General features: G+C 36.3%; 1 protein-coding gene across 7 annotated transcripts in view; it reads left to right on the top strand.

Moving 5' to 3' along the window:
* The window catches only part of NPNT (nephronectin), a 78,742-nt gene that overhangs the window by 44,245 nt on the left and 10,530 nt on the right, over window positions 1-23,967 (top strand). For 6 of the 7 annotated variants that reach the window (XM_039468429.2, XM_010340092.3, XM_003929486.4 and 3 more), the window contains 7 exons: window positions 519-638; window positions 1,830-1,949; window positions 3,605-3,739; window positions 4,024-4,146; window positions 5,761-6,144; window positions 21,197-21,283; window positions 21,758-21,856. In XM_039468429.2, coding sequence (XP_039324363.1) covers window positions 519-638; window positions 1,830-1,949; window positions 3,605-3,739; window positions 4,024-4,146; window positions 5,761-6,144; window positions 21,197-21,283; window positions 21,758-21,856 — 1,068 coding nt within the window. The remainder of the gene's footprint in view (window positions 1-518; window positions 639-1,829; window positions 1,950-3,604; window positions 3,740-4,023; window positions 4,147-5,760; window positions 6,145-21,196; window positions 21,284-21,757; window positions 21,857-23,967) is intronic. The other variant, XM_074396535.1, reaches the window with a different exon arrangement.

Genomic DNA, 23,967 nt, shown 5'->3' on the forward strand with positions numbered 1-23,967 from the left:
AAATAATAGCTTTCCTGTGGAAGGTTAAAGCAGTCAAATGTTTTAAAATCATATACTTTCTGTAAAGTAAAATATTCTCATGTAATACCTTCTTTAAGCAGAGAAAGGAAGACATTGAATGAATAGGGTTACATTGTCAGGATTGAATCTAGCAATAGAACCCAGATATTTTTAGAATATTGGCAGTCAGATGTTAGATGATAGTGTACCTCTGCCTGTGAGGAGGTTAGTATGCTGCTGTTTCTAGGGATGATAAGGTAGGCATCTGTTGTTGAGAATTTTCCTAACTGATCTTTATGAACAGAGATCCATAAAGGTCATAGCAACTCCTGGTTGCCCCTAGTGTAACCAACCTTCAAATTAATGTTGCATGAACAGGCTCTATCTCTTATGTAAATGACAGTTACTATAGCTTGACCTATTTTCTCTTTCTTTTTTAATATAGTAAAGAATTTTAAATGGTTTACATTAGTGCTGAGGTTTTGTGATTTTTCTGCTTCAACCCACATTGTTTTCAGATCTAAATGAGTGTGGCCTGAAGCCTCGACCCTGTAAGCACAGGTGCATGAACACTTACGGCAGCTACAAGTGCTACTGTCTCAATGGATATATGCTCATGCCGGATGGTTCCTGCTCAAGTATGTCAAGAATCTTAACTGTTTTATAAGTGTTTTGGACTTGTTTCTATTGTGTTCTGGGACCTTGCCTTTGTGAAAGTGGCCTCCTGGGCTCTCCTAAACAAGATGTGTGCATGTGTTCATATATGTGCCTGAGGAACTGAAAATCAAAATAAGAAGCAGCATTTTACATGTATAATAGTCTTCTATCATGAGTGCCAATATTAATTGATTAAGAAATGGTATTTAGAACAAGAATTACAAAACTAAATGGGTTTTCTAATTTTTTAAAAAAAACATGTTTACCCCTGTCTTCCATTTGGGTATGGACGAACAATTCCAGGGTTTTTTGTTTGTTTGTTTGTTTGTTTTAAAGAATACTAGTGACTATTAGGGACTGCTCAGACAGAATCCATCAGGTCTGTTTTGTGATTTTAAATCGTTTATAAATACTTTCTTACTTCACTTTTAAAAAGACTTTTATAATGAAAGAATTTTAGACTTTAATAATAGTCTAAGACTTCTAAAAAACAATTTTAAGTAAAAAATAAATGAATATGATGAGAAAAGTAGAATTCATGTTTATAAGAGTGAAATGCATGTTTCCTACCATCATTTGGACGTCTAAGATGGACTATGCCCTAAAATGCTCTGTAAGCTGTTCATTGAATTGAGGTTGCATTTATATGATATCCAGCAATTACTGACTTGATTTTTATTTTTACTGAATTAGCATTTAACTGAGTTGCATTTTATAAAACAAAAAAGTTAGCTAATTTTGTTTAACATTGCATAAGTATACCATGGAACTTTTTGGAATGAGGGGAATACATGTTTAACATTGTGCAACTCTGTGGGAAATCTGCTGTTCGCCTAGAGAGATTTCATGGGCAGTTGAGACAGTTACTTGGATGTTTAGTTAAGAATAGCACTTAGCTTGAGTAAACTGGAAAAATACCTCAATTCTTCACTCTCCTTGGCCACTGGAAAAAATTCCAGATAATCTATGTAAGTCAGTTTATATTTGTCTTTTAATGCTTTCTTCCCTTCCCCCTTTTACCTTTTACCTTCTTTCAATGTTCAGTAGTTAAGACCTCTTTGTCATCATGGTTGTTCATTGTCACTGATTTCAGGACAAGTGAAAAACACAGCTATTTCCATTACAGATTTTGTTTTCTACCTGACTGACTCAGCCAGTCCCTCTCTTTCCAGGTGCCCTGACGTGCTCCATGGCAAACTGTCAGTATGGGTGTGATGTTGTTAAAGGTCAAATAAGGTGCCAGTGCCCCTCCCCTGGCCTGCAGCTGGCTCCTGATGGGAGGACCTGTGTAGGTGAGTTGTAAAATCATGCATCTCTGTCAGCAGCCTTTGTAGGATAAAAGGAGAAAGTGAAAGGGGATAGGAGTAAGGAAAAAAAAAGCAACATCAGATAATTAGCTATCCTTCAGAAGATGTCAGATGTCTCAGAAGAGGCTCTCTATGAATGGATCATGGAAGCCTTGTTTTTTTACAAATGAGAAATAGGAGAAGGCCTCAGGCAGAGGGAACCCTATGTGCAAAGGCACTGCAGTTCAGGGGAGCACAATGTTTAGGGAAACAAGAAGAGCTCCGTATTCCTAGAATGTAAGCAGCAAGGTGAGCAATGAGTGATGAAGTTGAAGGTAGACAGGGCTAGATTGTATGTATTGTACTACAGGCCTCAGATTTTTTGCGGGTAAATTAGGAAGGCAGTGTAGGATTGAGAGTCTGGACTTTGGTTTTAAACCTGGCTCTTACATTTACTAGATATGTATAAAATATGTGTGGACTTTAGGCAAGAGACTTTGTTTCTTTGAGCATGGGTCCTTTTATTGTTAAAATGGAAATAACACCACATAGAACTGGTAGGAAGATTGAATGAGATGGTGGATGCAAATAGCTTGGCACAATACCTAGCATGCAGTAAGCCTTGAATGAATGCAAGTGTTTGGTGATTAGAGATATTTACTGAGCAATTTCCATACTCCAGACACTGTGCTAAGTGCTAGGATATATAGAAATGGACTAAGCAGACAAGATTTTGATCCCCACAAAGCTGACATTCTAATGGGGGAGACAGAAAAGAAACAAATACCCAACAAAATTGCAGACAATGCCAAGTGTTAACATGGGGTACTAAAAGAAAAACAGAATGTGTCTATTAGCCCTAAGATAAGACCTGTATCATTAGCCATGTGAAGAAACAGCCAAGTATCTGAGAACACTGCAGGGCACTGCAGTGAGAGAGAGGTTGGCCTGTGTGAGGTTCTTAAAAGAAGGCCCACGTAACTCAATTACAGAGTGTGAGTATGAGGGGTTGTGGCCTAAGATACAATTGGTGAGGTAAGTGAGGGTGATTTGTTGCAGGGCTTTCAAGGACACGGGGAGGAATGTGGATATAATTCAAAGCACAAGTAGAAGTAGTTAAAAGATTTTGAGCAGAGTAATGATCTGATTGTATGTTTTAATGTAATCATTTGGACAGTTGGGTTGAAAATGCTTTAGAGGGGGTAAGTGACAGCAAAAGGAGCAGTTCTGAGGCTTTTGTAACAGTCTAACCCAGGAGATGGTGGCTTCAAATAGGGTACTGGCGGTTGATTAAGAGGAAAGTAGACAGATTCAACTTTATTAGAGGTAGAATTAACTGGACTTGATGTTTGTAGTTAAAGGAAAGAGGGTTGTTTCTAGTTCAAGAATGACTCATGTTTCTAATTTAAGCAACTTGGTAGATACAAGTGCAATCTGTGCTAATATATAGAGTACAAGAAAGTAACAACTTGGCTTAGGAGAATGAGTTGAAATTTGGGTATATGGAATTTATGTTGCCTGTAGGGGCAACCAGCTGGATACCATTTATGATGAGCTACTATATGCCAGGAAACGATTTGTAGTCAGTTATTTATTTTGAAACCCACTCTGTCTTAACATGCCCTTGCTTTTCCTAAAATGCTATTGACTTATGTTTCTAGATGTTGATGAATGTGCTACAGGAAGAGCCTCCTGCCCTAGATTTAGGCAATGTGTCAACACTTTTGGGAGCTACATCTGCAAGTGTCACAAAGGCTTCGATCTCATGTACATTGGAGGCAAATACCAATGTCATGGTAATGAAACCCAACCATTGTTTTGTGTTGTTTCTTCCTAAAGCACTGAAAGGTCTCATCTTGTGGTGATGGCTGGAATGTTAGGGGCAGGAGAGAGTACTGGCATTAAATTAAAGAAACCAATGGACATCCAACTCAACCACTGGTAGTTCCCAGTCCACATGTACTTTATTTCTTCTGTTTATCTGCCAAATTTATGTAGACCATCACATTGCAAAAAAAAAATCGTTTTGAAACTATTCATCTCTTAAATATACGTCTTCTTTTCCTACTTTCTGATGCAGACATAGACGAATGTTCCCTTGGTCAGTATCAGTGCAGCAGCTTTGCTCGATGTTATAACATACATGGGTCCTACAAGTGCAAATGTAAAGAAGGATACCAGGGCGATGGACTGACCTGTGTGTGTGAGTAGCACTTGTCTCTCAGCTTTAAATTCTAGCAGAAAATACAGGATTACACAAAGGGCATTGCTAGGGAAGATAAGGAGTAAGATTGATTATCAAAGAAGTATAATTGTCATAATTGATTACATTTGTCTGTGATTTCCACAAACAATAAAATCACTTGCTCAGGTATTTTTAAAAACTGAGAACTTAGTAATACATCATAATCTTAAGAATATTTGAGTCTCTTTACTGTAGCTAAAAAGAAATTATAGAGTCCTCCCTGAGAAATTGCTTTTGTTAAAATCAGAAATGCATGTTTGCCATTAGCATTAGATTTTGATGGTGGGATAATCTGTATATATTCTACATTTTTTCCCTCTGTTTTATGCCTCCTAACTCCACTATTGAAAAATCATTCTTGGCCAGACATGGTGGCTCATTCCTGTAATCCTAGCACTTTGGGAGGCCACAGTGGGAGAATTGTTTCAAGACCAGCCTGGGCAACATAGTGAGACCTGTCTCTACAAAAAAAATTTTAAAATTAGCCAGGTGTAGTGGTGCATACCTATAGTCCCAACTACTCGGGAGGCTGAGGTGGTAGGATCACTTGAGCCTGGCATCTTAAGACTGCCACAAGCCCGGTGAGCTGTGACCATGCCACTGCACTCCATCTTGAGCAAGAGAGCAAGACCCAGTCTCAAAAGAAGAAAAAAAGTCATTCCCATATTTATTTCCTCTACATCCAGAACTGTTTTGCTTTTAAATTTGCTGTAAGTTTTATTTAGAGTACTGGTTATGTTAGTAGATAAACATGAAATCACCCCAAATGTCCTGGTTCAACATACATTTCATATAACAGAAGATAATTTTTAAAATTTTCTGAGTAAAATATTGACTGAAAACCATGGGGCATAAAATCATGGGGATTAAAGGGTTTTTAAAGGGTCATATGGTCATTCCCAGTCATTCCAGGCAGATTAAATATTGATTCTTTTTGGTGAATATTATCAAGGAAATAGATTCCACAAATGATCTTTGCAACCTGTAAAAATGTCTCTTTAAAAGAAGTTGTATCTACCAGTAAGGAGAAAGAAAAACCGACCATAAAACGCTATGTAGAACATTTACTCAAACTGTATTTATGCAGATTGAATTTACATAAAGTGTGGATAAGAAAAGTATTTGTCTTTAGACAAGTCTAAACACAATTTTATAATATGTATGTAGCACAGGATATGATATAGATTCTAACTATGCATTTCTTATGTTTAAAAAAACTTAGAATATCTCTGCATTTTAAAAATTCTCATTGGTTGTCTTTTCCACTGCACAAATATTTAAAATTTTTTTTGTTGCAAGTAATACATATTCATTATAGAAACACCAATATAGTTGTTACATACATCCAAAGAATGAATATATATGTATATATGAATATGCATGTATGTGTTGAATGTATACACACACACATATATTTGTTATTTGGAAAATAGTATGACTTACAGTAGGTAATATTCTAAATGTGAAAGATGATACTACTTGTCATGAGATGTTTTTATGTGTCTGTCAGTATAATGCTTCACTTTTTAGGGAGGGATGATTACATACTAATTTAAGTTTTAACTCTTGCAGATATCCCAAAAGTTATGATTGAACCTTCAGGTCCAATTCATGTACCAAAGGGAAATGGTACCATTTTGAAGGGTGATGGAGGACATAGTAATTGGATTCCTGATGTCGGAAGTACTTGGTGGCCTCCAAAGACACCATATATTCCTCCTATCACTACCAACCAGCCCACTTCTAAGCCAACAACAAGACCTACACCAAAGCCAACACCACGTCCTACTCCACCACCACCGCCACCACCCCTGCCAACAGAGCTCAGAACAACCCCAGAAAGGCCAACCACCAGACTGACAACTATAGCACCTGCTGCCAGTACACTTCCAGAAGGGATTTCAGTTGACAACAGGATACAGACAGAGCCTCAGAAACCCAGAGGAGACGTGTTCAGTAAGTCTAATACATGTTAGCATATTTTCAAAAGACTCTTTATGATGACTTTTCAACCACAGGCCATGCCTTGAATAAGAATGAAACTCATAAGAAGAACTAGCTATGTAAAGTCATATGTCCTTGTTGACAAATATAATAAAAAGCTGCATTAAGAGTCAGTCTAATTGGGCAAGTAGAAAGAATGTGTGTAGCAAGGGAAGGAATATCACAAAGTCATATTGTAGGTGGCAGCTCTTAGCCAGTATGGGAATTCTGACATAGTTAGATTTACTTGAAAACTCTCAGAAGTGGTGAACTTAACTATATCCCATGCTATTTTACTTTTAATTCAACCCTTATTCATTTATTCAGTCAGTGAACATTTTTCAATGTCTTTAGAGTGCCAAGGAGGCCTTCTATTAGCCATTGAGATTATATAAAGATAAAACAGAAAAGGTCATAGTCTGTTGGGAAAGATGGTTACTCAGAAGATATCAATGGTATTATATTAGTGAAAGAGATCTGTGTAGGACACTATAGGAGTAGCATGAAGGGATATCTTTTCAGTCTTTGGGCAGGGAATATTCAGGGAGGGCTTCCTGAGTGAAATGGGGCAAGGTGGACGATGAAAGGGATATATTTTAGTTAACGGGGACAGCACAACAAACACAAAGAAGTAGGAAGCCGTGTAACAGGCAGTAGGGTGCTAGTAAATTGGAGGGTCATGTCAGGGACAGATGAGAGAAGCTGGACAGCTACCTCTTGAATTGCTGTGAATTGGTGGTTAGGCCTACAGTGGGCCTGGATTAGATCAAAGACTCCCAGATTCTTAGCAGGTGACTAGGCAAAAGGTAGTGCCACTAATGGAGACAGAGGACACAGGAAGAGAAGCAAGTTTTGAAGGAGAAAAAGGTTGTTACTTTTACCAGACCAAAATTTGGATTTTCTAATGTTTATCTGTTCCCTGTATTTATCTGTTTGTCTTGTGTAACTTTGCTTATTCTTGGTTACCTTTGCATTCACCACTCCTATCTCCTCTTCTCCTTTATACACTACTAGTTTATTTTATTCCTTTTCCTGTTTCTCCATTTTGAAGCTAAATTGTATGCCTTTTATATTGAATACCTTTATAACTTTTTACCATGTTAAAAAAATACCAACATTAATATTAGTATTTAAAAAGGAAAATAAACCTGATGTGGCAGCTCACACCTGTGATCTCAGAACTCTGGGAGGCTGAGGCAGACCAAACACTTGGGCATAAGCTTGGGAGGTTGAGGCTGCAGTGAGCTATGACTGCACCACTACACTGCAGCCTGGGTGACAGAGCGGGACCCTGTCTCAAAAAATGAATACATAAATAAATAAAATAATAAATAAACTGGAAATTAGAGCTGCATTTTGCTTGTATGTGACTCTCAATTAAATTTTCTCCTCTAGGTAATTGTCCATTTAAAGAAAGATTGAGATTCTCTAATTCTGATGTAGTCATGTATGTTTTGGATAATTGATACAATTTTTAGAGAAATTAGACTGTAGCTCAAAATATACATCTTATATGTGCATAACTATCTTTTGAATTTTATATTTTTATAATTTTCTCCTCACTCCCTCTCTTCATCTCAGATACTGTCTTTTTCTAGTATTCCTTTTTAAATTCTCATCTCATTGTGATCATACAATGGGATTTTTATTTATGAGTGCTTAAGTAATTATGGTATTTATATTATATTATTTTGCTGCCTTAAGATAACAGGGAAATTAGGCTATTTAGTGTAAGATGATATGCTAAATAATTTTTCATTATGGTGAAAGAATGTATCTTTCTGAGAATTTTAAAAAATATTTTCTTTTTAAAATGTTTCTCTTTATTTCCAGTATTCCTCTCTATGCCAATGCATATATGAATTTAAAATGACACTGAAGTTCACCAATAAAATTTAATATGATAAAATTGGGGAAATACAGAGTTCCAATGATGTCTGGGAGCATTCATTGTTAGAGAGTGTGATCTTAAAGGCATGCCCTGGGAAAGGATTGTCTTGATCCAGTTCCAAGGCTGTTGCATGCCACAGATAGCATTGCTGACTTTAGAAACTCCTGCCAAAAATTAAATTCCACTCTCATTTCATCTTCATCATCTTAACTGCTTATTAAGTCCAGCATATGTGAGAATGCTTTAGAAGCTTTTTACCTTGCTATTCAGGGATTATAGCATATATTCTAAATAAGGCAAGGGCTCCACGTTTTGAATTTAGGACAAATAACTAGTGTCTATTCATTGTGAAAACAGAAACGAACCTGAGCACAATTCAGTTCACCATTACTTTACTGAATATTTTCTTCACTTCTGTTATAACTTCTTAAATTGTCCTTATTCTCCACAGATCTGAGAATAGAATTTAGCTCACCTCATTTCATAGATGTTTAGTTGATGTTAATTATGGCCACGATTTGGCAGTCTCCTCCACATAGCCCTCGACTTTAACTGTGTTTTTCTTTACACTGAAAGATATTTTTAAATTTTAATTTTTAGTTGACAAATAATAACCGAATATATTTATGAGATATGAAAGATTTCTTTTAATGGAAGAGGTTGTGAAGCAGAGCTCTTCCTTATAGTAATTGTGCATTGTCCCCCTGAGAACAGACTGTAAAAATATTCTAAAAGAAAATCAAGGAAGAAAAAAAATCATAGCAAGAACACATCATCAGCACAAACTTCTCCCCAAACTCTAGACCTGTATATCAGCTGACTGCTTAACCTATCCGGTTGGATGAAAATAGATGTCTCAAACTCAACACATACAGAATTGTTCCTCTTTGTCTCTTAAAAGTGCTCTACTCTCAGCCTTTCTTATCCCAGGTAATGGGACCTCCATCACCTGTTGCTAATGTGGATTCCTCCTTAATTACTCTTTTCATACATACATCCAATCTGTAAGGAAATCCTATTAACTCTACCTTCAAATTATATTTAAATGTAACTGTGTTTCACCATGTCCAATGCTACCACCCTGGCCCAAGTCATCTTTCCCCTGGAGTACAGGTCTAAAATCCTTTATCCAAATGACTTGTAGAATGCAGCATTTTTTAGATTTTAGAAAATCAATCAGGTACATATACTATATAGTACACACTGAAGAAGTAAAACAAATTGATGTTTCTCTAATGTTTTTACCATGAACATATCAATGTTAATGAAAGGAAAATGATATTAACTCAGAGGTTATGTCTCACAGCATATATTTACTAGCTTACACAAATTTTTTAATGCTAGAAAGATTTCAGACAAATTTTTATTTATATTTTAATTGGATCCTGTGATGGCTATTAAAGAAAAAAGTAATTCTCTCTAGAAAGTATAAATTGAGGCCGGGCACGGTGGCTCAAACCTGTAATCCCAGCACTTTGGGAGGCCTAGGCGGGTGGATCACGAGGTCAAGAGATCGAGACCATCCTGGTCAACAGGATGGTCTGTTAGTAGAGAAACCCTGTCTCTACTAAAAACACAAAAAATTAGCTGGGCATGGTGGCGCGTGCTTGTAATTTCAGCTACTCAGGAGGCTGAGGCAGGAGAATTGCCTGAACCCAGGAGGCGGAGGTTGCAGTGAGCCGAGATCGCGCCATTGCACTCCAGCCTGGGTAACAAGAGCGAAACTCCGTCTCAAAAAAAAAAAAAAAAAAAAGAAAGTATAAATTGAACTGTTGGCAAATATGACCAAAATTAGAAATCAGATTTTGTTAAAGTTATGTGTACATTTGTCTATAGAGTTATAATTAAAAGTATTGTGCTTGTAGGCAGTCTGTGATCGTTGGCATGTTATTGTACCTTCCTATGCCTTAAAACAATGTTTCCTATAAGTATTAAAGTACCATTGACACTGGAGTTTTTGTTCATTTTATACTTCCAAAAGAAAGGGGTACAAAACAGAAAAGTTATTTAAACTTCAAGCAGTTGGTTAGATATGGTAGTTATAATGGACTTTTGGTATTTTAATTTGGGGCCTAAAAATTTTCATCTAAACTAACATTAATTATCCAAGTGTGAGATCCTTATGAGGTCTTTGTTAAATCCTCCCAATCATATCCACCATCTCTAAAGGTGACTGCGGTCCCTTTTACTAACTCATCCCATCATTGGAGCATTCTTCCTTATATTTAACCTAAATTTATGAAACTACATTTTATACCTTTTTAACATTGGAAGATACTTAGGGTTAATGGACACAGTTGTTCATTGTCTCCAGATCCCATACTCCATGTACTCAAAAGAACACTTTCAGGAAATGACTCTCTCTTTCTTCATTGGGTCCAGTAATTTATATTTTATTAATCTTCTCTTAGAAATGCTGTTTTTCAGCCCATTTAGCAACTTTTTGGCTGGCACTTTGAACATTCTTCATTTTCCAAATCTGTCACAAATGATGGAGCCAAAGATAGATAATAGTCAAATCTGACCCAATACTGATCATGGGGATTTCTTTTAATATGTTTTATAATCTAAATCATTTCCCTCTATTGGAAAGTAGAGATTTATGGACAGCTATTTAATCTCCAGATGTGTTTTTCTCAAATGGTCACATAGTGGGCACTAAAAATTATTTGTCGAATGGAATGAAATGGAATTTTATATTGGATTTAATTTTTTTCATTCTAAATAATCCTTCATATGCTTGACTAGCTACATTTTACTTGTTGGTTCTGATATTCCTTCTCCAAATAATCAAAGTAAGTTAACTCAAATTATGGTTTTTTTCCTTATCCTGATACAGGTTATTATAGCCATTGAAAATAAACATTCTCTAGGAAATTCAAAGTCTAATATACTTCTAAATTTTAAGCATGATGCTGAGAAGTAGTGAAAGGCATAGAAAAGGAATACGAAAATAGCATTGAAACATTTGGAACTGAGGATTTTAACTACTACTAAAGATAGAATATTATACTGAATCAGAAAACCTAGTCTTGATTTTCACCTCTAGTATTTATGAGGTACGTGACTTTGGACTAGTTACTGTGCTTTCCATCTCAATTTTTTCATCTGTAAAATGGAGGGAATATTCCTAGCTTTCCTTCTGATAGAGTAGCTTCAAAAATCAGAGCTAATACAAGGGAAAGTATTTGTGAATTCTGAATTACTATGAAATGTAAAAGATTACCGTGTTTTATTTATTACTATAAATAACCTTGATAGTGAGAATTTAATATGTGATTAAGGATGTAACTTCTTATGTGTGATATGAAATATTAAACACATTTTTAAAATAATTTTTTTGAGACAGGGTCTCACTCTGTCACTCAGGCTGCTGCAGCTTCAGTCTCTCAGGCTCAAGTGATCCTCCAGCCTCAGCCTCCCAAGTAGCTGGGTAGCTATTTATTTTTATTTTTTGTGGATATGAGGTCTTACTACGTTTCCCAGGCTGGTTTCCAGCTCCTGAGCTCGAGCAATTCTCCCACCTTAGCCTGCCCAAGTGCTGAGATTCTAGGCATGAACCATTGCACCCAGCCTAAAAATAATTTTAGCTTGAGGGTCCCTAGGGTTTTTTAGATTATATGACTAGAAATATAATAAGATGTATTTACAGGGCTAATTCTGTAGGTATGACTTGAGCAACACTAAAGTTATTTGATATAGCATAAAATTCTTGTTCTTTCATTAATGAGACAGACTTGTGCTTCTCAAAGTGTGTTTTACAGATTATTATTTCTCTAAATTATTATGCAATTGTATGCTTTAAAAAGTTCTAAGGTCAAATGTATTTGAGAAATCCTAGGTTTAGCCAAGTTAAGTCAGTTTGTTAACAGTAAGACTTCTCACTACTTTAATGTACTAACAATATTGTAAATCTCTAAGAGAGGCATATAGTGTATCTTTTCCCAAGTTATTTTAACCATGGGATTATTTGAATCTTGGGTTTAGAGTTTATTGGAATCAACGTTAGATCAGGGTGGGCTAGACTAAGAAGTATGGAGACCACACTCCACAAAACCCAACATCCCTCACTAATTAGCTTTCATTGCCTGGTTTTTGAGACTAATGGGTTGGTCTCGGATTGGGGAGGGCAGAAAGGTGCTACACAAATTTAGCCAGAAAAGCAGCTGTAAGTGGTGGTATGCCTGTATGGACATCATAGGTTTGCTGCAGGGGATTGTTAAAAAGTCACTTTCCAAGGACAAAAATCTGGTGTCAGAGGGGTTGGAGCTATACCAGAGCAAAGAAAATTGGAAAAACTTTCTGCAGAACCCAAAGTAAAGGAATTTAGGTGGACATGCTTTCTGGTCTAGCAATATGTAATGAAATCTTATACAACTATTAACCATAATGTTTTTGGGAAAATATCCATGTTACAAAAAGGTTAACTGTAAAGTACAAAACTGTACATGCCCTTTGACTCCAATTAGATATAAAATACATGTCTGTATATGTCTGGATGTATATAAAAGTCTGGAAGAAAAAAGACCAAAATAGTAACCATGGATATATACAATTTATGATATTTTGGGTGATTTTCATTCTTTTTGATAATGGTAATTGATGAAAGCAATTCATTATAGCAATAATTCCTTCGGAGAGGGGGCAGAGTAATGCAACCCCACTCTTAGCAGGAAAGTGAGGATTCTGATTCCTAATCATGTTCATCTCATTTTAGACATAATGATTTTTAAAAATTCATTGAACTATTTTATTAATTTCTATTTTTAACCTTTCAAAATTTCCTTTACAATCGAATGTGACAAATATGTTCGATTTTAGCTAGGAAATTTGGATTACGAGAGGGAATATGACATCACTTGGACCAGGAAACAAATTTTTTCCCCCATTATTGTCAGAAGTCCATTTTAATTAAAATACCATAGGATGCTTATTTAAGATGTAGATTCCTAATCCTTAAGACACATTTACTAAATCAGACTTACTGGGGAAAATACCTCTTAGCCTTTATTTATTTTAATTAATTTATTTTATTTTTATTTTAGTTTAGTTTAGTTGTTTTTTTTTTTTTTTTTTTTTTTTTTTTTTTTTTTTTTTTTTTTTTGAGACAGAGTCTTACTCTGTTACCCAGACTGGAGTGCAGTGGCACAATCTCGGCTCACTGAAACCTAAGTGATTATCATGCCTCAGCCTCCCGAGTAGCTAGGATTGCAGGCATGCACTACCATACCCAGCTAACTTTTGTAATTTTAATAGAGATGGGGTTTTGCTATGTTGCCCAGGCTGGTCTTGAACTCCTGGCCTCAAGCTGTCCACCTGCCTCAGCCTACCAAAGTGCTGAGATTATAGGCATGAGGCACTGTGCCTGGCCGTTCTCAGTCTTTAATATGTACACAAATTACAAGGGGATCTCGTTAAAATGAAGACTGACTCAGTGTGTCTAGAGTAGGACCTGAGACTCTGCATTTCTAACAAACTCACAGGTAATGCTTCTGATTTGCAGTCCCCACTTTGGACAGCAGGGCTCTGTCTAAAGCATAATGGCAGCTCCAACTCAGCAGAACTATTCTGGATGAAGTCAGAACTAGCCAAATGTTGTATATTTAAAATATAGCAATTGTGCCTAGACATATGTCTATCTGACTCATATAAAATAAAGAGAAAAGGCATTAATAGAAGCCAGATAATATTATTTTATGAACATAATATTATTAATATGTATCAGGTGCTCTTATGAGTGGCCATATCAGAGAACCATCGTCACTGTTGCTGTTACTACACTACCTGAGAATGTGCTGCAATTCTAAGTACCAAGCAGTAAGAAGAAAATTGTTTTCTTTTACTGATTGCTGCATGTTGTCCTGAGGTTTTTCCCCTCATCTCTCTTCTACAGATTTTACAGAATCTGTGGCTAGTTCAATCACACTGTTCTTAGTCATGGAAATATTATGGTCTTTCTGATTCTGTGTAGTGATGAGTAAAAAGATTGCTTCTCCTGAGGGGTGAAAAGGTCTTCAAACTAGTTTGCTTTCTAGTAAACAGTAAGGCCTGCAGAGACCCTGACAAGATGCCTCACATCTCCTTGAAAATTTAATTTCTGCTAGCATTTTGAAGGAGTGAATTGTCACTGCTCACAGGTCAGGATCTGGTGCTGTGAATTCTGAAAGTTTTCAAGATTTTTGATTTATATTTTAATTAGATCCTACGGTATATAGTAAAGAAAAAAATCATTATCTCCAAAAAGTATAGGTGATTGTGAACAAAGTCAGAATCAGATTTTTTTTTAAGTTACATGCACATTTGTCAATAGAGTTATAATTACAAGTATCCTGCTCATTGCCAGTCTGTAATTTGGGGCATATCACTAAATTTTTCTATACCTTTGTTTTCTCATCTGTAAGTCAGGGTTAGTAATAGTAATCTACCTCATTGGGCTGTTGTGAAAATTAGATGCAAGGGTACCTGTAAAATTCTTACCATAGTGCTTGGCACATCATGATAACTTAATACATATTAGCTATTACTGCTTCTGTTGATGTTAAATTCATTTATATAGTAATGATAACATTTCCTACTTAATTCTTAAAAAGACAGCCTATGTTGTTTTCTGATTCTGAGTTTATATGTTTCTGATGCTTCTTATTATGGTTCGTTACAATTTTAATGTTATTTTTAACTAGATTCTTTTGAAACAAATTGGTTTGCAAATGTGAGTGGTTATGTGCACAGAGAAAATGAAAGTAGAAACTTGCTATTTTATTTATTATTAACAAATATTTAGAATATTGTGTTTTGTTTAGGTGTTTATAGTATTGTTAGACAGTTGTGATTTCAAAATAGAGACAACATCATCTCAACTTCTTTACTGTGAAAATAATGGCAGTAGTCTTTTCAGAGATGAATCTGACTAGATGGGAAACTTACATTTTGGGTCTGATGAGTGCATCCTGGGTGACAGAGCGAGACTCTGTCTCCAATCAATCAATCAATCAATAAAAGACTGAGAAATAGTTGCCCCAGAAAGTCTGATTTAGTAAATGTGCCATAAGGATTTAGGAATCTACATCTTAAATAAGCATTCTATGTTATTTTAGTTCAGACCCTATTTTAGTTCAGACATCCTGTGGGATAAAAGCTGCTATTCTTTGTATAAATAGATTTTGTTGGCTTCAGTGCATTGACACCTGTCCCCAGCAGCTCGTGGGCTTTGCTCACCCTGTAAGGTGTTTATGCTGCACTCAGTCCAAGCAGCCTTTACCAGAGTCTACTTACCACTTGAATTCTGGTGTGAAGGACTCAGTCCTGGCAGAGCCCAACCCTCATGGTTCCCTTTGGCTTAGAAGAGAGGAGGAGGGGAGGCCCAGAAAGGTGGATCACAAGGTCAGATGTTCAAGACCAGCCTGGCCAACACAATGAAACCCCGTCTCTACTAAAAATACAAAAATTAGCCAGGTGTGGTGGTGCACACCTGGAATCTCAGCTACTTGGGAGGCTGAGGCAGGAGAATCACTTGAACCCAGGAGGCAGAGGTTGCAGTGAGCCAAGATTGAGCCACTGCACTCCAGCCTAAGCAACAGAGCAAGACTCAGTCTCAAAAAAAAAAAAAAAAAAAAAAAAAAAAAAAAAAAAAAAAAAAAAATTAACGTGTCTCCAATAAGTACCTCTGAGTTTTTCTAAAACTTTATTAAAGATTCCTATAATACATAAAGGGGAAATAGGTGTGTCATAAAACTTGGGCTCATTGTTGATTAGCTGTGTCTGTGCTCCACCTTTCACCAGAGATTTAATATTTTTTCCAATTTTGTTCTTTACTCTCAGCCCAAAAGTGTCTTTGGAACTTTGTAGATTCTTCCTATGGGATGAAAGCTTTGACAAACAAGGTCTTATTTCTGTGAGTCCAACAACCCTTTGCTTTTGGCTTATAATGAATAGATGGCTAAAACTTTTCTCTAACATGGTTAAAGAAATTTCAGAAACTCATTTCCAGCCCTCTTACTTGCTTTTCCCCCGATCACTTAAAATGATGATGCATATGTCCTACATCTGGAAAGAGAATGGGGGAAAGGAGAGATCATCTCATAAAACCCGTGTCATTCATCCCCACCCTACAATCTGTGTCTCCAGAAGTCTCTAGGTTTTGCCACCAGAAACAGCCTTTAGAATATTAGGATAATTACATGTGTACCATTCTCTTCAATGAACTAAATTCCTAAGCATAAAAGTAATTGTAAGACAGTATTATCTTCAGTCATTTAGTCCAACAACATATGCCAGAACTGGCCTGGGTAATGCCATAGGAACCCCCTTGTTTCCTATGGAACAGAAAGAGAAATTGCAAACCTACGTTTGCTAAAGAATGCTTACATTTGCCGTAGTTACTCTTGGCAAGAAGTTGAGCAGTGGGAGGTGTATATGATAATATTTACATTTACTTCTCTGTGCTTACTCTTAATGTGTTCTGGGTAAAAATACACAGTTGGCTATTTGGGAAACCTCATTTGTGAACACAGGTTATATAGTATCACATCCCTGGGGAAAATACATATTTAATAGAAAGTCCGTGGCCAGCATTTCTTACGAGAACTTTCCTGTTCCTTTTTGTGGCTGATTTCATCTCTGACTCCAGGATGCAGCAGCGATTAGAAACTACTATGCTTCTCAGCCCAGTCAAACCACGCCTTTATCCAGCTGTCACCTGCTTCAGTACCTGTACATTCCCTTTCTTTTAGTTTATGCAGAAGGCTGTAAGAAGCAACAGGCAAGACATGTCTTTTGGTGGGTAAAACATGGACCAATGGTCAAAAGATTCTGGGGATATTTTCTAAAAGTATATGAACATTCATGTTTGATGTTAATTTTAGTCATAGTTGCCCTATGACACCTACTCTCTCCTTCCTGTTCATTCTCGAAGCTGCTACCAGAATGGTCATTTCAACATGCAAACCTGATCTTGGCACTTTTCTGTTAAAATCCTTCAGAGGCTGCCAGTTTCCACCTGCACAGTCTGCCTCTGTCTCCAGTTCCATTTGGTGCCCTTCTTCCTGCACCCTGCCTTTCGCACCATGTAAGGTCTACAGTCATTCTGATGTTTCAGTCCCCTGTCTTTTCATTCTCCAGAGCCATAGCTCATAGGACTTCTCACGTCATAAAGAAAGCATCACTTCTCAGAGATTTTCATGACATGTATCCTCCCCAGCCTAGCTTAGCCAATCCCCCACTCCCTACTCCCATACTCATTGTAGCATCCTCTACTTATTTAAGGGGACATTTTTAAAACTCTGCCTTCACTTTTAGAATGTAGATCCAGTGAAGGCAAGAGTATGCTCATGGCTTTATAACAAGCTTCTAGCCCATGCTTTGTATATAGCTGATGCTCAGTTTCTTGATTGATTGCATAAATGAGTGGATGGAATAGAAGGATGCAGGACAGATGGTGGAGGAATTGTATTCCTAGCTCTTCTCTGATTCTTTTTTAGTTTCTAAATTTATAGCATTCTAATTCTAAGAATTAATGGCCCAGCTACAGAGAATAACAGTTATGTGTTTGTTTTTATAAAATAGGTATGTTGTGTATTTAAGTTGAATATTAGCTGAAGTATCAATCAGGGAAAGAATAATCGGAAAAATCATGTATCAGTGTCCATCCTGGTTATACTTCATTTTTGGGCAAGGCTAGTCATTCATTTTAATTAACATTTTCTACATTGATCACAATAGTTCTCTTGAATCAAATAAAATGTTTGAATTTTACAAACATATTTCAATTTCATAGCCTTGCATTCAACAAGTGTCAAGACTATTCTAATTTCTATTTGGGTAACCAAAATAAAAATAACTGACATGTAATTGCTATTTACATGTGATCTAACAGAACCCTCTTTTCTTTAGATGTTTTTTGTATGTTTTTAATTCATATTTAGGTTTTTGTTTTTTTTTTACAATCCCCAAAACGTAGAATTACAAAAAGAAAACCAACACAAATGAAAAAAAAACCATCATTTTCATTTCTAATACTTAGATTACCACTATTAGCATATTAGCATATTGGTATATTTATCCCTCTTTCCTCTAGTCCTTTTATTTGGTTTGTTTTTCTTGTACATGGTTGGAATGATAACATAATACTGCTTGAATGATTTGTTCTGCTACTTATTCAATTAATATTTTCACATAAACTGTAAAGTATGTCAGGGAGTAGGAAGTGTTTCTTCTCTTGACACTTCAGTCAGATGCTTTTAGTAATCCCGTACTGGTATGTGTGAGGAAGGAAAATTAAATAATTTGGTATAGTTATATAGTAGAGCACACACAATTGTAAGAACCAGTAGCTGCTGAGCACTTCCGGTCTCTAAATTCCTTGGAATGTTTCCCAGTGGATTGTAATGAAGGTGTACATGATCGTCTGCTGCTAAATTAAATGGTTCTTGGAAACCAAGTGCATAAAATATTAATAAACCATCTGCTGACATTTTACAAGGTGTTACGTGACTAATTCTTTGTGTTGCCATTTTCTAACTGTATGATCTAATCTCTTTCTTTCTTCATGCAGCTTTCTTCATTTCTCAACATCCTCCACCCATTGTGAACTCCTTTCTCTAAATTTTCCAAGCACTTTCTTTGGATTTTTTCTGCCTGAAACCCTCTTTCTTCCCTTACCCCAATGCTATGCTTGTTGCTTGGAAAGTTTCATCCTTCCCCTTTCAGTTTAAATTGTGCTTCCTCAGAAAGGACCTCTTGATCTCCCTTTGTAAAACAGGCTCCCTGTGTCAGCAAACCTTTACATCAAGACTCAATTTGCCATTTGACCATCCTTCATCTGGAAGGGAAAAAAGGGGGGAGCCTGAAAAACTGTCATAATGCCTCTGCAGTATGGTATTTTAAGAGTTGAGCCTATTCCATTTTGGAGATGATTTATGTAAGTGAAAACAAGAGAAGAGGACAAAAAAACATGATTGTTCTATTGGATTTTTATAACTTTGTCTGTTGTGAGAAAGAAAGCATGCTTGTCTACAATTCTGTAATAATTCTGGTAAGTAACAGAGGCACTCCCCTTCTCAGAGCAACAAATAAGGAAAGTGTAATTGGATGTCATTGCTGTCAGTCATCTGGGCTATAAAAGAGGGAAGGGGATTGCCTCACCCCCCAGGCACCCACAGTCAGCTGTGTCCCTAGTGCTTCTCTTCTTTCATTGCTGCCCAGCTGGGGAGCAATATTTTGAGTATGGATTGTAAGAGGGCAAGGGGCTTCACTATTTTAACGTTTGAAACAAAAAGGAAAAAATTCAGGATCAGTAAGCTAAAAACAACTTGTGCAAATATTATGGGATTATTACTTAAATTTAAGAATTTTTGCTAAAAATAATAGGAGCATCATTAAAAAAAGAACCACTTTGAGTGATGTCTGTTTCATAGTGTTCTACATCTCCTACTCCCTGCCTTATAAACATAAAGCTAATTAATTGAAGTTCTGGCAAAGAGAAGGGAGTATTCCCTGGCCTTTGACCAAGAACTCCCCTCACCACCACCAACATTCGCATGCATTTCCCTACCAGTTACTCTCTGTGATGTCTTCCTTCCTAACCCTCATGAAAATCTCAAATTACAGCACTTGTTTATCTCCATATTTAACTTCTGCTTCTCCCCTTATAATTCAAGACTTGTTAAGATTCACATCTTCAGTCTTGTCTACTCCATTCACCCTGTCTCCTCAGTGGCTGCCACAGTGGTTGACATCTGCTTGGCAATCAAATATATAGTGATTGAATAAATAAATCAATGATTTAAAGGAATCAATTACTTTTTTTTTTTTTTTTTTTTTTGAGACGGAGTTTCACTCTTGTTACCCAGGCTGGAGTGCAATGGCGCAATCTCGGCTCACCGCAACCTCCGCCTCCTGGGTTCAAGCAATTCTCCTGCCTCAGCCTCCTGAGTAGCTGGGATTGCAGGCACGTACCACCATGCCCAGCTAATTTTTTGTGTTTTTAGTAGAGACGGGGTTTCACCATGTTGACCAGGATGGTCTCGATCTCTCGACCTCGTGATCCACCCGCCTCGGCCTCCCAAAGTGCTGGGATTACAGGCTTGAGCCACCACGTCCGGCCCTCAATTACTTTTTAAAGTAAATTCTTATGTTTTGTCCCACTGTGTCCTTTGAGGAAAAATGTTATTAAACTACATGGGGTTCTAATAGGATCTTTGCATTCACTCAGTAAAAACACTTACTGAGTGCCTGTCACCAGGTCAAGCCCTGGAAATGCCACCCGAATAAGACATGATTGATGCCCTCCAGGACCTCAGAGACTAGCAGAGGGACAGACACGTGTGTGTAAATAGCCGCAATTTTTTATGAAAGCATGTAATAGGGGCTTATAAACATGAACTCTTGAGGTACAAGAGGGAAGAATTTGATTCTGCTTGGGGCATGAAAATTTCCACAAAGGCGGTGATACTTTCATGCTGAGCCTTGAAGGAAAAGGAAATTTTTGGTAGTTTAATTAGCAGGAAAGAGAGCACTGGGTCTGAGACGTGAAAATGAATGGCATGTTTGGATAGCATTGTGTATTTTGGTGGAGCAGATTGTAAACACTGCCCCAAGAAGTTTGAATTTGATCTTAAAGGAGCCAGAGAACCTGTTTAAGCAAGGGAGGCTATGGTAGGAAATGTATATTAGAGTACAACGATGTGCAGCATTCATTGGGGGCAGGAGCAGATGCTGTGATTAGAAACCAAACCCTTTACTTCCGTCATAGGTGTTTTCTGTTAAAACAACCTTAATTTAAAGATCATAATAATGTATCTCTCATAGAGATAAATTTTAGAATTTAATAGAGATGAACAGTTGCTCTACTAAAATGTATTTTCCAGATGAAGACTTTTTAAGTTATTTTTCTTAAGTTGTAGAGACTTTTGAAAATCATTTTTTAAAAAATGTACCCAGAGCACTGTTGCAGTATAAATCACTGCAGAACAAACCTCATGAATCTTCATGTGAGATGTAATTAAATATTTGGATTCATCCAGATGAATAAAATGATTAGGTCTTTTCCTCCTGCCCTTGTTAAAGGTAATGCCTCTTTATCAATACCCCCCACCCTCCACACACACACAAAATAAACTCAAAATCTTTCTCTTGCAGTTCCACGGCAACCTTCAAATGACTTGTTTGAAATATTTGAAATAGAAAGAGGAGTCAGTGCAGATGATGAAGCAAAGGATGATCCAGGTGACACTTACACTCTTAGTGCCATTATAATGACATTTTACTGTTTCTTTTTTCATGAAAATAACTTATAAATGTAGATTGTTTGGACCATTTGGGAAAATTACACCTTTTTTCTTTAATGACTCAAATTTCCTTTGTAGTTAGTTGAGCAAAATAATTATGAATCATCATTTTATTTTTTAAAAATACATTAAAGTAGTTCTTAAACTGTGAAAAGGAAATCATATTTTATAAATGATGATGTAACGAAGTCATAATTTGGCAATACTTGTATGTTCTATTTTTGCAGATGAGCGTATGTGCACTATTGTGCTGAGAAAGGATTAATGTAATTTCCCTTTGGTCTCGTGGAAGGAAGCTCTGGTTATATGGATAGGAGAGAACACTTGTTGTACAGATACTTAGTTCACAGATTCATTTGTTGTTTTTTGTTCATTTTCTGATCTATTCATTTTTCTGGTTATGTTCTTGTAGGTATTCTGGTACACAGTTGTAATTTTGACCATGGACTTTGTGGATGGATCAGGGAGAAAGATAATGACTTGCACTGGGAACCAATCAGGGACCCAGCAGGTAAAACCATTTGATTTAACTTTTTCTGGTACACATTTCAATTTGATACTCTCTGAAGACTCCACTGCTGCTAATCAAGTCTACTGTAACACATCTCTGTGTTTGCTTAATAAAGATGGTCAAAAAAGGACCATTCCTAGCATTTATAGTTCATTTATTTAAGAGAATTAAATTTGTTAGCTATCAACTAGCATTATATTAAGGGAGACAAGTAGTTAATTAAAAGGTCAGCAAATTTCTCTCAAAAAGCTTGATAAGTAAAATATTTAGATTAATTATTGCAAATAATTCTCAAGTTATTTGTAGCACTCATTCCTAGGAATAAAAGAAGTAGTACAGTGGTCTATCAACCATGGTAATAGGTAGTCCCCGGTTATTTTTTCTTTTTTCTTTTTTTTCTTTCTTTCTTTATTTTTCCCCCCCACAGATTCGAGTAGTAATAGAAGGATGCAGTGAAAATTTCTGTAAAGTTGTGATTATCCCTGTGAAAAAATTTCACTGTAACTTGGGTGCTGAAGAAAATGTTTATAAATCACCACCACTCACTTTATAACAAAAACGAGCTTTAGATATAATTCCTTGGAAATCAACAGAGTTTTAAATTGCACAATTCCTGTTAATCTAAAGTTTTCGTACTCATAAGACATCTTTTCTTCTAGATTCAACATAGCTTTTCTTCCCTCAGTAGTTAAATCTTTTGTGGATAAGGCCTACTTAATGGAAGGGTGAGGAGTTTGGTTTCATTGTTTTTCCTTTTTATACTTCTGATTATAGATTCTAAGAAGAAAAGATACAAAATATCAAGGAAAAGTGTGTTATTTCATTTATTTTAAAAGCCTAGTTCTTGAATACTATACCGGGTAAAAGCACCAAACACGCAACAGTTAACTTGAGAGAGCTTGTATCTTTTTTTTTTTTTTAATAAGATACATCATCTTTTATTTTTCCATCTCCCTTCTCTCCTTTTTTTTTAAATTGCATTTTAGGTTTAGGGGTACATGTGAATAACATGCAAGATAGTTGCATAGGTACACACATGGCAGTGTGATTTGCTGCCTTCCTCTCCATCACCTGTATCTGGCATTTCTCCCCATGCTATTTCTCACCCCAGAGACCCCAGTGTGTGATGCTCCCCTCCCTGTGTCCGTGAGTTCTCATTATTCAACACCCACCTATGAGTGAGAACATGCAGTGTTTGATTTTCTGTTCTTGCGTCAGTTTGCTGAGAATTATGAGAGCTTGTATCTAAAACCAGCTCTTTTCAAACTTCATTGTGCATGCAGAGCAGCTGAGGCCCTCATTAAAATGTAGATTTTCATGCATTTCTAACAGGTTCCCTGAAGAGCTCTATGGTGGTCCTCAATGCACATTTTGAGTAGTGAGGTATTAAAAAATTAGTTCAAAAATATATTCATTATATCCTCTAAGGTTGAAATAGAGATACACTTAAAAATTAAAATGTGAGGCAAATTCCTAAAAATAGGAATATTCAGTAAATTCAAATTGGTTCTTATATTTCTTTTAATTGTAAAAGAAAATATCATTTAGTGCCTCATACACAGTACTCAGTCATTCTTGCATTGCTGTCTTACTCATTTAAGGTTGACTCTGAGCAGGACAGTGTTATCACTAATGTCACAGATTGTGCGAATAAGAGAGAAATCAACATATATATGTGTGTGTATGTATATATGTGTGTGTGTACATATGCGTATGTATATATATGTATATAATACCTATGACAGTCCTAGCTCATTTCTCATCTCATCAATTTTATTTAATTGTAGCAACTAAAATAAATTTATTTAATTGCTACAGGGTTGTAGAAATTTACACTCCTACCAACAGTATTTGGAAAACATCCCTAACAGAAATTATGAAAGTATTTTTTTAAATATCTACCAATCTTATAGGTGAAAAGGGATCTCTTTTAATTTTATTTTGCATTTCTTTTATTGTGAAAAGTTGATCATGTTTTATCATCTTATTCACTCTGAGAAGCAAGTAATGTTGTCTTTATTTCACAAAGGAAATATTGACACCCAGATAAGTCACCTGTTTCCTAAGGCCACAGAGCTAGAGAGTAGTAGAATTAAGTCCAAACCTCTCTG

Source organism: Saimiri boliviensis, chromosome 3, assembly GCF_048565385.1.
Source record: "Saimiri boliviensis isolate mSaiBol1 chromosome 3, mSaiBol1.pri, whole genome shotgun sequence".
Classification (NCBI taxonomy): domain Eukaryota; kingdom Metazoa; phylum Chordata; class Mammalia; order Primates; family Cebidae; genus Saimiri; species Saimiri boliviensis.